The sequence below is a fragment of the Schistosoma mansoni genome, chromosome W, assembly GCF_000237925.1.
Source record: "Schistosoma mansoni strain Puerto Rico chromosome W, complete genome".
Taxonomy (NCBI): domain Eukaryota; kingdom Metazoa; phylum Platyhelminthes; class Trematoda; order Strigeidida; family Schistosomatidae; genus Schistosoma; species Schistosoma mansoni.
Window position 1 is genome coordinate 55779542 of NC_031502.1, and position 12954 is coordinate 55792495.

At 34.5% G+C, this 12954-nt stretch overlaps 1 protein-coding gene across 1 annotated transcript in view; it reads right to left on the bottom strand.

The window, feature by feature from the left end:
- The window catches only part of Smp_162970 (putative kalirin), a gene marked incomplete at its 5' end in the record, with an annotated part of 48799 nt that overhangs the window by 29480 nt on the left and 6365 nt on the right, over positions 1 to 12954 (bottom strand). Inside the window, 8 exons of the mRNA XM_018790224.1 lie at positions 223 to 482; positions 1048 to 1368; positions 5060 to 5152; positions 6174 to 6389; positions 7734 to 7898; positions 9310 to 9504; positions 11734 to 11871; positions 12052 to 12261. Coding sequence (XP_018655589.1) covers positions 223 to 482; positions 1048 to 1368; positions 5060 to 5152; positions 6174 to 6389; positions 7734 to 7898; positions 9310 to 9504; positions 11734 to 11871; positions 12052 to 12261 — 1598 coding nt within the window. The remainder of the gene's footprint in view (positions 1 to 222; positions 483 to 1047; positions 1369 to 5059; positions 5153 to 6173; positions 6390 to 7733; positions 7899 to 9309; positions 9505 to 11733; positions 11872 to 12051; positions 12262 to 12954) is intronic.

Sequence of the window (12954 nt, forward strand, 5' to 3'; positions counted from 1 at the left end):
CTAGCTTCAATTGACTCACGCTTTCAACTATGAAAAATACTAAATCTCCACAAAACCCCTTCTGATAATTTATATAATTTTACTCAAAGTTAGAATCTTCAGATACGAAAAAACTAACCTGCAGGAAAATTAACTCCAACTGATTCAAATGCTCTAGCTAATTCACTACCTTTATTTAGAACTTCTTCAGCTGTTGGTAAAACAGATAAACAAGAACTTAACACCTCTTCAATAGCATTCATATCTGGTGCTTGTCTAGGATCAGCTAACCAAAAATAACGATTCGTTGTAGTATTGTTATTTTGATGAATGGAATTAACATCGTTAGATTGATTTAAATTAGATAAAGATGGAATATTATGACGTAGGCAATCTAATGCTGAATGAACATCCGCTTCAAATAATCTAAGTTGAAGGCATAAATCCAAGCGTACTTGACGTTCTGTTAACAGTGTGGAAACAGTTGTTCGTTCATTTGAGACCTACATAAGAAAAACACTTCATATGTACAACTTTGAATTTTAACAACTAAAGAGAATTCACTGAAAATCTTATGAACACGAGGATATTCAAAGCAAATTACATTATAGCATCAGCGTATGCTTGGATTAAATGTCGAGCAAAAGTCTACAAATATTTCGAGATAGGGTACGGTTTGGATTACAAACATATACAATAAAGAGAAAATTAAGATATATGAAAATTCGCTTGGATTGACTTTTGATCCAAACCATACAATATTAACTTAGAGACAGATAAATAGACAACTTCAGAGACAAACAGAGTATCGATGAGAAGTCCTACATTCAAAATTGTCACACAAAAAAACAACTCACTTGATTTAAAACAGTACGTAAATGTGCAATTTCTTCAGAATCTTTCAATCATAAAGAGAAAATTAAGATATATGAAAATTCGCTTGGATTGACTTTTGATCCAAACCATACAATATTAACTTAGAGACAGATAAATAGACAACTTCAGAGACAAACAGAGTATCGATGAGAAGTCCTACATTCAAAATTGTCACACAAAAAAACAACTCACTTGATTTAAAACAGTACGTAAATGTGCAATTTCTTCAGAATCTTTCAATCTAGCTATTAAAGCTTCTCCTTCCGCTAAAGCACGATCTACATCCTTTTCCATAGTTGCACGATTACGATGAAAACTTGTTAATTCATCTTCCATACCTTCAATTGAAGCAGGTAAATGTTCACCTGGATTATGTGTTTCACGTGCATTATGAAGCCAAGCCAATGCTTCTTTTGTATGTGAATAAAAGCCACAACCTAGATCTAAAGTTTCTCTACGAACTTCAACAGCACGTGTAAAAGCTGAAATACGATGTTGTAGTTCACTTGCATCCTATGGAAAAATAATAAATTGAAAAGAAAAGCCTAATATTAGTCATGAATTGAATAATAACGACGGAAGCTTATGTCTAACAAAGTGTACAAGCAATGTAGATGAATGTAGACAGAATATAGAATGAAAGCATTAGTAACGCTTAGTAACAATGTGCAATACAAGTTTAACCATTCAAACCCCTATAGAAATCTAAAAAATTTTACAAATATATACTAACCACTCTTTTTTCCTGTATACATTTTAGACCGATGACTGGTACACCCTGGGCTGTTTCTTCTACAAATTGTATGAAGTTAAATAGCGTATAGGTAACAGAGCACTCGATTTTTAAAAATTAGGTTGCACGTTTTTAAACACCAATTCATCTACTTTGATCTGGACAGTTGGGTAGAAAAAATTATCGGTCCTTACACAAAAAACCTGGTTTAAAACTGAGTAAATGAAATGTGCATTTCGTTGCGTGAAGTATCCACATAAACATCAACAAATATTTTAGTCTCAAGTTTGGACCAGGAAGAAATTTATGTTCTGAAGAATTAAAATTGACGTCAAAACTCATTCATTTTAAGGACCATAAAGATGTCCGTTTCTTTCTTAAAATAGACGAGAATATATGTGAAAATTTGAGCAAAAACTGAAAATAAATGTGTACTAAGCAATGCTTAACAGCACTGATTTGTTGAAAAATCAACTATGTACCATTTCCACTGGAATACAGTTCTCAGAAGGATTAAATTGGAAACAGTATTATCCACTTATCTGGCTTGTTCCGAGTGATAAAATGAGATCTTTCTAATTTAAAGAGGTCTCATCAATGACAGAGATAATCTTATATTATAAAGAAATAGCCATTAAGCCCTTCGTGGATTTAATGATTTTCCAGTTGATAACAATCTGTGACGAAAACTAATCTCAATATAGTTTTTTTTGAACGTTTATGGTTCATATTCAGTTTCATTTAGCTTGGAATAAAAAAGTCGCAGTCATAAGATTTGAAGTAACTCACCAACCACCGACTGCCCCGACGTGCAATGCTTTATGGTGTAGGAGTAGGTTGGAAGAAAGCTAGAGGCGGCCAGACCAAAAAGTGGTACAAATCAATGAAGTCACTGACAAGTGGACTGAGCCATGTTGGTAGGTGTAGACTACCTGGTTGGGATTCGCGAGATGATAGCAATCGATGGTTAGAGACGTTGAATGACATGGCTCAAAATCGTTTGCAATGGCGAAGGTGCATTCACTTTTTATGTTATCCCGAATTCTAATCTTCTGAACTTTTCATGTCCCTATCCCTTTTCTCTTTCCAAATTTATTTCACTGTATCATACTCCTTGAATAACATCTTCAAACCCTTATCTTTCACATAATGCTTATACTCTTACTACTTCTACCACTATGGGATTTGAATGGACAACTGTATCTCTGTGCTAATATGGTATGGCAACTCGAACTGATGTACGTACGTACGAAGTTCTACGTTGTGACTGACTGACTGACTGAATGTAAGATTAGATCATTTTTTGGCATTCAATTATAACATCTCACAAATTAAATAGAAAACTTTATTTTCACTAGAATGAACATAAAAATCAATGTTATAACCGGAAATACATGATTACACATGTACTCTCTTATATATGTATATCATACATTTAGAAAAAAATCTGATCAGTTGCTCAGTATGTTTAGTTCTACGGTGACAGGAGAGATAAAATCAAACGAAATTTCGCTTAGATAAATAGTTAATCAGAAAATATCATTAGCTATATTGATCATGAATGAACTGTTTATCCATATCAGATACACACATAGATATATACACATACAAGATACAAGAGTATGGATCACAATCTATTGAATATATATATACCATTTCGTACATACAGTCATGAACCTTATGTTAAAAAAAATACAATAGGCAAACAAATAACTTGATCATGACCAATATATTCTTTATGTATTGGATAAATCAATTGTGTTATTTATAGCATTACGATAAGAACGAGAGAAATAGAACTTCTTTGATAAAAAAAAACAAATGTACAATGAAATGTATAAATAAATTGTACCTAATGTATGATTCTTATATGAGGATATTTATGAATAGATTTCATTGTTGGACAAAAAAATGATCATACATTCAATTACTTCTCACAAATCCATGAAGTTATTGACAAGTGGACTGAGTCATGTTGGTAGGTGTAGACTATCTGATTGGGATTCGCGAGATGATAGCAATCGATGGTTAGAGACGTTGAATGACATGACTCAAAATCGTTTGCAATGGCGAAGGTGCATCCACTCTTTGTGTTCTACTAAATTCTAATCTTCTGAATTCTTCATGTCTCTTTTTTTTAATTATTTCCAAATTTATTTCACTGGATTATACTCCTTCAATAACATTTTCAAACCCTAATCTTACACATAATGCTTATACTCTTACTACTTCTACCACTATGGGATTTGAATGGACAACTGTATCTCTGTGCTATGGTATGGCAACTCGAACTGATGTACGTACGTACGAAGTTCTACGTTGTGACTGACTGGCTGACTGACTTTGCTTAATTATTTGATTACAAATAAACGTTTATGACCATTTGGTTTGATAAGTTTACTGAGTCTTTCTTTTTCATTGAGATTGTAGGAATGCATCAAACTTAACAAGTACTGATTTATGTACTCGGATATCAGTTATACACCTTTAAGGATTAGTATTACATTCCGTATGTGTGTGTATATATGTGTTCCGACCGAATTCAGCGTAACGAAGTTTGTTTGAACTTGCAACTTACTGGTTGAAAGCCAAGTGCCTTCTTTAACCACTACTAGACTTTTACCATATGCGGGTGACCGGCTTTCAAATTTACATCAAGGATGAAACATAAAACTACGAACACATAACTTTGCTGTTAAAATATAGATATTAGGATTTGAACTAACTCAGAAGCAGAAAGGCTAGAAAAATGGTTCATTGCATATGTATGCTACGAGTGTTCTCAATAGACTTGGTGTTAAACCAAAGTATATATATATATAAAGCAGGGTAGCCATTTTAATTTAGTTACAATATATTCACATTTAAATATTAAGAAAGTATCACAAGAAGAATTCAAGTTTGGTAACAAAGTTAAACATAGAGACCGTGTTCTTTTTTCAGTAAACAGGATATATAATACAATAGAATCATATTATATAGACAGTCTATCGTAAATGTCTGGAAGGCTTTAGAAATTTTTTTAGATTATAATGAGTGAGAAATTAGTGTCGATTCAGCTCTTTTAGTCATTGACTTCAGCTCATAATCTCTTTTTTGTGGATTATTGCAGTCACTGTTAAACAGTTTGCTACATCTTACTTTATCACTCACACTATTCACAACGATTATATGCAATAATTATGAAGGATATCAAAGAAATATTGTTCAATTACGTAACAACTATCTTAATCACTGGTAAAACCCGATAACAAAGTTGATATTAAAATTACTAAGTACATGTTGATGTATTCAGCTTTGAGCTACAATTTGGACTAATGATACTATTCTGTTATGTAAATCGTTCCGATTTGACAATTTACTATAACCAAAGCTGATTTTAATTCAATTCCTTTCACTATCAATTTGTCACTTTACCGAAACTGAAGATTTCATGAAATTTTAACTAATAGTATTATAATAATGACTAACCTGTAATATTTCCTCTGGATCATCTGCTTGAGCTGCTAATTCATCTGCAGCTGATATCAATTTCTCTGCATTAGTTAATGTATTAGCAGCAACCTAATTAGATAGAGATTTTGAAAACAGTGATAAAAAAAATTGTGGTAAATCCCAATAGTTTATTTTTTAAGAAAATAACCAAAAACATAATTTATGTACTTACTAATTGAATCGCTGAATGTTAAGTATTCCCTATAGTATACGAGTGACATAACTAGGAATAACAATACTTGAGATTTAGGTATTCATTTTATTACCTTATGAGTGTGACCGATAAAATTTACTTCTTTCAATCACTTATGTTTCTTATTTATTTAGTTTGAACACACAAACATTGGTACAAAGGGGGTACCGAATACATATGCGCCACACAAGTCACTTGATTTGTGTGTGGGATGTGATACTGCTGTCGTGCCCAGACCGAAGTAGATGGTTTTCTTAGGGGGCCACACCTGGAGCCTTCAATCTTAAGTTTTAATCCACAAGGCAGTGCGGCCGGTGACCAACGATTAGTTCATACGCTAACTGTTCCTTCGGGATCCTGGAGCCCATGTGCACTACCGGTTTGGAATCAGGGTTTTACAACTCCCCTAGATGGATCCTCCATATCCACCGAACCAGTTAAGGCGCCGGACATTACCTTTTCGTCCTCTCAATTTCGTAAGCAACACCCCAGATGCAAGAAGGCAGTGAACAGGACTTCCCTTTTAGTGGCTGTATACGCGTGGTTATGTGAGGGCATTTCGAGAGGGAGAGCTGACTCTCCCCACCCTCGACTGTACCAGGGCATTCCAAAAGATTCCTAATAATGTTTATATTTGGGTCCAATATTTTACGTATATGTATGACATTTTACCAAGGAAAAACCTACTCTGCTAGCCAGTTGCATTGGTTCTGACATAAGTTCTAGTCTTACGAATAATCACACAGCACTATTGAGTAACATTAATTGATCAGTATTCTTTCCATGTTAACAATCCAGAAAGCGTTTAGTATCATAAATCCCTAGAAACTTCTCCATATCAATAAATGATAAAAATATGTCGTACTAAGTCATAACAACGAAACAAATCATTCTCACCTGTTCAAATTGCATATGTGCGCTGTATAACTGCTCTGCCCGTTGAATAGACTTGCCTACAGATGTTTGGCGCTGTAAAAATGGTTCTCCATGTTCGGTTAACCAAGCTAACACTTGACCAACATCTTCTTTAAACATTAATAATGCTAAGCGTGCTGTAAGACGACGTCGACGTTCGCCGAAAACACGTTCTAACTGTTTAAACCAAGCCCAAATCTATATGTAATTTATTGAAAACAATAAACACGATAGATAACTATATAATAGTTAATCTGTAAGACTAAATACACAAGTCAAAATAATGATATATTCATACAGCAAAAAAAGAGAACATACTTACGATATAGTGGCTGAAGATACTGAACAATGGAAAACATTTTCACTATCATATAATAAGACAAGAGATGGATAAAATACACCTGACCTACCGAAATAATCCTTCGTGAAGCACTACATTCTCAACCACTCTCAAGAAGAAAACATTTTTTATACATGTAATGTAACGGTAAATAACAGAGAAAATGATATGTAACTCTTTTTTTCGAATAACTAAAGAAACAATTTAAAACAAACTCTTTAATATGAAAGCATGAGTCAATTGAAGCTAGACCAACAAGGAAAAACCTGGAAGCTTCAATTGACTCACGATTTCAACTATGAAAATAATAAATCTCCACAAAACCCCTTTCTTTAATATAACTTTAACAACTTGAAGAATATGAATGAAACACAGTAAGAATGAAACTCAATTGTTTTATTTATTTATTTATTTAAACACATAAATATTGGTACAAGGAAGCACCAGATACATATGCGCCATACAAATCTCATTCGATTTGCTTGAGGGCTGTGATACTGCACAGGTGCCCAAACTGAAGCAGGTGGTTTTCTTAGGGGACCACACCCGGAGCCTTTGACCGAAAGATCTGATCCACAAGGCAGTGGAGCATCATAAGAAAATGCAGTCCCATGGTAGCCGGTGATCAGCGATTGATTCGTACGCCATTTGTTAACTCAGGATACTGGAGCCCATGTGCACCATTGGTTTGGAGTCAGGGTTTTCCAACTCCCCTAGGTGGACTCGCCTTGTCCACCAACCCGGTTAAAGCGCCGGACATTCGCTTTTCGTCCTCTCAATTTCGTAAACAACACCCCCGCCACGAGAAGGCAGTGAGTAGGACTTCCCTGTCAGAGACTATATATTCGCTGGCCATATGAGAGCATTTCGAGAAGGAGAGCAGACTCTCCCCACTCTCGGCCGTACCAGGGCATTTGGGGGCAATTGTACTCAATTGTACTTCAATATAAAACATCTAAATTACTACCGCTGAGGCCAATGTACTAGATGTAAAGGATCATACAAAATCTTTCCAATGTAATTGGTTTCTGTGCTTATGAATTGTAAACCATATATTTATACGCAAATCTATACTTTGATGCGTGAATCACGGTTTGAACCCATGAATTAAAAAAAGGACGAGAGCAGAAATAAGTGACTCCGAAGCCTTGTATGAGAAAAATAAAAATAAGCCTAAAATACATATAAAATAAACAACTCACCTCGTGAACAAGATCTGTACAATGTTTTCGACCTTGTGAGTAATCAACAGCAGCTGTTAAAGATGTATGCGATCCAGTAGGAACAGGCGAACTTAAATGATTAGCAAGTGCTCGACCATCAGTACAAACCTCTTCATGAGCAGATTGTGCTTCTTTCCAATATTCCTGTAGTATACGATTTTATTTTATTAAGAAAGAGAAAGACAATATTGACGTTGAATAAGTTTTTAACAAGGAATAAAGTAAAAAATTGCATAGGTAAAATAAGATTAACTAGCAACACCAATCCATCAGGGTTGATTTCTGATCGATTGCTATCATCTCGCGAATCCCAACCAGGTAGTCTACACCTACCAACATGGCTCAGTCCAATTGTCAATGACTTCATGGATTTGTGCCACGTTTTGGTCTGGCCGCCTCTAGCTTTCTTCCAACCTAATCCTACACCACAAAACATCGCACGTCGGGGCAGTCGGTGGTTGGTCATACGTAACACGTGTCCCAGTCATCTCAACTCATGAAGTTTCGCTACTTCATCAATCGATTCGCCATCCTAGTAACTGTTTCCTAACAACTGCATTACTTATTCGGTGGTCCCAAGATATACGAGCAATGCTTCGAAGACACCTATGATCGAATGCTAGCAGCCTGCGAATATCTTCTACTCTTATCGGCCATGTTTCACCGTCATAAAGTAGGATGGAACGAACTGCTGAGCAGTGAACCCATCCTTTGGTTGCTAGACGGATATTTCGCCTACGCCATAAATGATGCAAGTTGGCGAAAGCTAGACGAGCCTTCTGTATCCGTGCTGAGATTTCGTCACACACCAGACCACAAGGACTGATGAGACTCGCAAGATAAGTGAAGCGATCAATACGTTCAACCAACTAAAAAAAGAGTTTACTACAAGCATAATATGATGAAAAGAAAACAGAGTGAATAAAATAGCGACAAAAGTAGAAACCACAATAAGTTATACGCTAAACGAGATAAACCAAAAACAAGTATGGGAAAAAGTACCAAAAAACAATAATATACAGGAAATGCAACTAGATAAGTCAAGAAAGTCAATACGTTTAGACCACTACTCATTTGAAGTAACATTCCAACTATAAATATTGTTAATTATCGTCTATAGAGTAAAAGAAATATTTGGTCAATTTTTGCGAATTTCCGATATTGTATAACTAGAACAATGATAACAGGGCACTGGAAATTTGCCAAGTTATTATCTTTGAAAGGTTAGCGAAGACCCAAAACTTGAAAGGGGATTGGACCCAGAATCTTCATATTCCACAACAAATGTTTATTATATTTAGAATATTGATTTGGCGACCAAAAGGTTCAACATTTAGGATATCAATACATTAATGTCCTTTCTCAAGCACTATTAAGTCCCATTTATGATAATTGTCTAACACTAGATTGTTTAATAAAGATATATGCAAGGAAATTCAAGATAAGAAGGACTGCATTTCCGATAAATCAAAAAGTTTACTAGCCTTACATCTTATATGAATGAAACGATTATCATTGTTTACTTTGATAGAGATATTTTAGAAGACAAACTTACTTGTAATGTAATTAAAGCTTGATTTAATTCATGAACAGATGTGCCATTGACTTGACGCATTGCACTTTCCCAATGTGGACAATTAGCTAAGAATGATTCAGCTCTTGCATGAAAACTAGCTGATAATTGTAAAACACGAGAACGATCTTCCAGTGCTGCAGTAAACGATTTCCATTCATGTTCTAATTGGTTAGCCTATATGTTTGATGTATTAAAAAAAAAAAAATTTAAAGTAGTTAAATGTTACTTTATGTAGCAATAGTAGTATTATTATAAACTGAGTATAGAATATGAAACTCAAATACATTTAGTTGAAGAATTTATGCATCAATTAAATCAAATAGAAGAAATACCAGTTGTTAGGTGATTAGACGAGTTCATTGTTTACATCAAAATAAAATAATTCAAATAGACGGAATGTAATTTAAGCCTGCAAGTTTATGATACGATGTTAGTATGTACATAACGTGAAATCAAACATTAGTACATACACAGACTGAAATATATTGTTAATTTACAAGAAAAATAAATCTGCATACTTTAAGTGTTTATCTTATAAAAATTAATTTCATAGATGAAACTTCAATTCGATTATTTAAATGATCGTTCTTCAGTCACTAAACTAAACCTAGTGGGACAATCTATTCATAAAAGAGGAGAATTGATTGATTTTCGTCTAGAATACGTCGACTTATTTGAATCAAGAATTAAATGCTTCCTTTCAGTTAGCTTGACGGTAGTTTAATAGTCTTAGAAAGGTTAACTTTGTCGATTGTAAATCAAAATCTATTGCATAAAAGTTTGTAATACTCCGGAACTTTTGAGTCAATATAATTGTGACTAAGTAATTGATTGCAGAAACATGTACATGAGTTTAATCTTTATATATATATATATATATATATATATATATATATGTTATATGTTATTTATTTATTTATTTAAACATACATATTGGTACAAAAGGGCACCAGATACATATGCGCCACACAAAATAATGAGAATGTGAGGAAAAATGGGGAAGATGCGTATATATAAAGGAAGAAAAAAAAGAGTAATGATGGGGGGAGAACTGAAATGTACAACCAGAAGGACTCTCTCAGTTAAGAAAGTTATAACCACTCTTTATGAAGAAAGTAAAAGAAGGTTACAGCAGGATCGCCACTGGCTTCTATTCTGAGCCATATCTGATTACGTCTCTAGCTACTGTGTTGCACCATCTCTCGGACCCCAGCCAGGGAGTCGTGAGGGACCAACAGAAGCTAGCCCTTTGCAGCTTTCTTTCATGCCACGACATCATATCATACACTGACCTCCTCTCCGCTTTTTACAACCAGTCCCAGAGTCGGCAAATAATGCACGACGTGGAATTCTCTGGGACGACATTCGTAAAACATGTCTAAGCCACCGAAGTCGATGTTTCAAGATGGTGACACCCATTGAATTATCGTCTCCGCGCCCGAATACACGATGCCGAACCTGTGCATTACTAACATGGTGTCGCCACTGGATGTCAACAATGCTTCGGAGACAACGATGATCGAACACAGAGAGACGTCTAACATCCTCAACTCGGAGAGGCCAGGTTAAAAATAAAAATGAAATGATGACTTGTACTGACAAATATATATATATATATATGTACGCTTTTAAAATTACTAAAGTAAAATGGTTTACTTACATTATAAATTATTTTCTTCCAAACTATTTTACCTATCTTTTTCATACTTTTCAAGTCATTCGCTGTAATGAAAAAACTATAATACCTAGCATTGCAAAAAGAACTAATTACTCCTTTCAACCTCTAGTAAGTTAACGAGATGATTACAGTGTAGTGAACAGAACACGACTGAGGACAATCGAATGTATTTAAGCAAAAATTACAGACTATCTCACTAAATTCTGATAACCATACAATGAACAGTTAATTTGCAAATTAACAACCAATTGTCTCAATCTTCACTGTTCTTTCTCTATTTCCATTGTTCATGCATTTTCCTACCAATTGCGCTTCATTTCAGTTCTTCCCTCATCGGTTTTCTGCCAAAATACATTCTATGTCTGACCGTCGCCATATACTACTGATATGGATATAAGTAGACCACACCACAACAGGTTGAAAGATAGAATGAGATTCATATTTAATTTTATTATAATACAATTAATTGGATATAATATTGAGATGTATTTATATCTTACGTTTAATTTGTTTATCATCCAATCTACCAGTAGTAGCTTATAACAACAAAGTGCCTAGGTAGAATATAAATGTAGATAAGGTAACAAATATGATTTAGTATTAAGTGTACTAATGATATGTATTATTTGTATAAAAGGAAATTATGTAACTCGGTGAAAAGTTACTTTTGGAGATTCTGTTTTCGTATGTAGCAAGAAAAAGAGGATAAACACATACATACACACCTGTTTTAAAATTTGTTGACTAGCAAAATGACCAGTATCAGCTAACATGCCAGCAACTCCTGTTAGACGAGCCACTTGTTCTCGGACACTACTACACTTGGAAAGAAATTGTCGATGTTCAGCGTGTAGATCAGCAGCCTAGTAAAAAAAAGCCGAAAAGCGTACATTAGTCTTAAAGATGATACACAGTAGGAAATCAGTATCAAGTATTCAAGTATCAAGAAAGGCCACTTAATATCTGATATTAGGATAGAAAGTAAATCTGTATATAAGTACAATCAATATGAAAGCTATTATTTTAATAAAATACAGAATTACATGTGACGCTGTTTGACCAATATCTAAATACTCTGTCAGAAACAAATGACGCTGTTGATCTATCCAATTAGACATTCCTCTAGCATCTTCATCAAATAATCGAAGTTGGTATATTTGTTCTAATCGTGATCTACCAGCTTCCCATTTCTGTTGAAGACGAGTACGAAATTCATAAAGTTGTGAGACGGTATGCCGAACCTGAGGAACCAACTAAATACAAAAACAAAAAAATTAGAGCTGAAAAGATGACAGAGTTCAAAAACTACACAAAAAACAGAATAACTTATTGAAAATTTGTTCGGAGATCTAAGTAATTCTAAAACAAAATCAAACAATATGTAAAATAACCTTAAGCATTTGTAGCCGATTTCACCAATCCGAACTTTCAGTCAGTCAGTCAGTCAGTCACAACGTAGAACTTCGTACGTACGTACATCACTTCGAGTTGCCATATCACATTAGCACAGAGATACAGTTGTCCATTCAAATCCTATAGTGGTAGAAGTAGTAAGAATATAAGCAGTAATCGGAAAGAGACGAGATAGAGGAGTACTGGTATAGAAATGTATTTCAAAGTGAGCAAGTCACCACCAACACCATCATCATCATCATCATCATCATCATCATCATCATGACCACCACTTCTGGAATGGTCATTTGTACGATATTGGATGCAGTTGGTGATAATGATGACGGCGACGATCACAATGACAATAATCGGTGGTCGATGAGATATTCATGTGAATGTACATGTTCAGTGTATCAGTGGTCTAGATGTATGCTTGTCAATCTCATCCACCTTGTTTTATGAAGAGGCATAGCTGACAATGAATTGTTTTGGATTGTTTTCCAACTCTATTGAGTCAATGTATCTGTGTGTGTGTGTTTGTTTGTTTATTTGTT